This window comes from Parus major, unplaced genomic scaffold (genome assembly GCF_001522545.3).
Source record: "Parus major isolate Abel unplaced genomic scaffold, Parus_major1.1 Scaffold1260, whole genome shotgun sequence".
NCBI lineage: Eukaryota > Metazoa > Chordata > Aves > Passeriformes > Paridae > Parus > Parus major.
The window spans coordinates 1-1,604 of record NW_015380114.1 but is presented as its reverse complement, the minus strand read 5'-3'; the positions used below and the strand labels follow the sequence as shown (position 1 = coordinate 1,604).

General features: G+C 58.7%; 1 protein-coding gene across 1 annotated transcript; it reads right to left on the bottom strand.

Annotated features, from left to right (window-relative positions):
• Positions 1-794: 794 nt before the first annotated feature.
• On the bottom strand, positions 795-1,473 carry LOC107199597 (homeobox protein DLX-5-like). The gene has a single exon (XM_015616914.3). It carries the CDS (start codon positions 1,316-1,318, stop codon positions 833-835), a length of 486 nt encoding a protein of 161 aa, XP_015472400.1. The 5' UTR covers positions 1,319-1,473; the 3' UTR covers positions 795-832.
• Positions 1,474-1,604: the final 131 nt, after the last annotated feature.

Here is a 1,604-nt window from a genome sequence, read left to right as displayed (position 1 = left end):
GCCAGCTCCCCGCGGTGAGACGAGGGGGGGGAACCAGCTCCCTCCACACCGGCTTCGGCCACCCCCGGCTCTCCTCCTCCGCCTCCCACGCCCGCCCCGGGCATCCTGCCGGGCGCGCAGAACTGCGCGGGAGGGAGCGCAGGGCATGCGCGGCCGCCGCGGGTGTTGGGAGGATGGTTGGGGCCCTGCTGGGAAGAGCTCTGTCCTGAGCGGAGTCGGACCCAAGGCATCGACCACTTCCTCCGCACGCCCGCGCCATCCCCATGCCCCATCGGCGTGTCCCCAAGCGCCGCCGCGACCGCACTCGTCCCAGCCAAGCCCCAGCTGCTTGGCTTTACCACGGGATTGTTTTTTTTTTTTTTCCCTCCCTGACCCCTTCTTATTTTTTTTTCTTTTTTCTTTTTTTTCTTTTTTTCTTTTTTCTCCCCTGCAGCAAGTTACAAAGAAGTAAAACACTAAACCCACGACGTTTTCTGGTGAAAAACCCTCCCGGCTTCGCGGCCCCGCCACGGCTGGTCTCCCCCTCCCAGTCTCCTCCCCCGCCCCTCCAGCACAGGGGGAAGGAAACTTTCTTCAACACCGCGAACCTGAGTTTGAGACACGCAACAAGGCTCGGCTATTTTCTCCCTCTTCCTGCGGGGGGAAGGAGGAGGGAGGTAGCCGTGGGGGCCCGGGGGCAGCTGACAGAAGCGCTAAAGCACTAGTCCTACTATCTGTAGTTTAGATCATGCGGGCTGGTCAAAAGAAGTAGAGCAGTAAACCAGTTCTCCACTTTTATTCCCCTCTCAATTTTCTTTTTTTTTTTTTTTTTTTCCTATTTATTTCTTTATTTTTAGTTTCCCTTCTGATTCAGGCAAAGCCGCATCCCCGTGGTCCGTGGGTCAGGGATCTGCCGGGGCGCGATCCCCCAGCCTCCCCAAAGCCGCGGGAGCTTCCCGCACACCCCCGGCCCCTGGCCCTCACCTGGCTGGCTGGCGGAGCTCTGGACGCGGTTGTAAGCCCCGCTGTACTGGTGGTAGGGGCTGGCGTAGCTGTAGTCTGCATAGGCTTTGGCAGGATAGTTCCCGGCAGATCCGTTCATGCCGTGGTACTGATACTGGTAGGGATTGAGCGCTTTGCCGTAGGAAGCCGAGGTAGGCGAGCAGTAGCCGTGCGGGGCTCCCCCCGCCGGGCTGTAGTAGTCGGAATCCGTAGCGGAGGACTCGGGTAAAGTGGGAGATTCCTGGGACGGGTGGTGCATGGCTGCAGCCGTCTGGAAAGGAGCTTGGAAGTCGCCGGATCTGATGTTGGGGACCCTTCTGTCAAATACTCCTGTCATAGCTCGGAGCCGGCGGCGGGCTGGGGCTGGCGGCGGGGCTGCTCGGGTCTAAGCAGACATGTCTGGGGGAGGAGGCTGCGGCGCGGTGTCTGTCTCCGGCAGACTGCTGGCTGGGGCGCAGCATAGGCTTGGTTAAATCCTTAATTGCGCTCTTACGCACAGCAGGGTGGATCGGGTTCCATTGGCCAGAGCAATCGGGAGCAGCGACACCCTAACTCGTCCAACTAGTTTAGCACAACAAAGCTTTGGCTAAAAAAAAAAAAAAAAAAAAAAAAAAAAAAAAAAA

Excerpts from the sequence above, each read along its gene's own strand:
- LOC107199597 (XM_015616914.3), bottom strand. The coding sequence starts at position 1,318 with ATGACAGGAGTATTTGACAGAAGGGTCCCCAACATCAGATCCGGCGAC.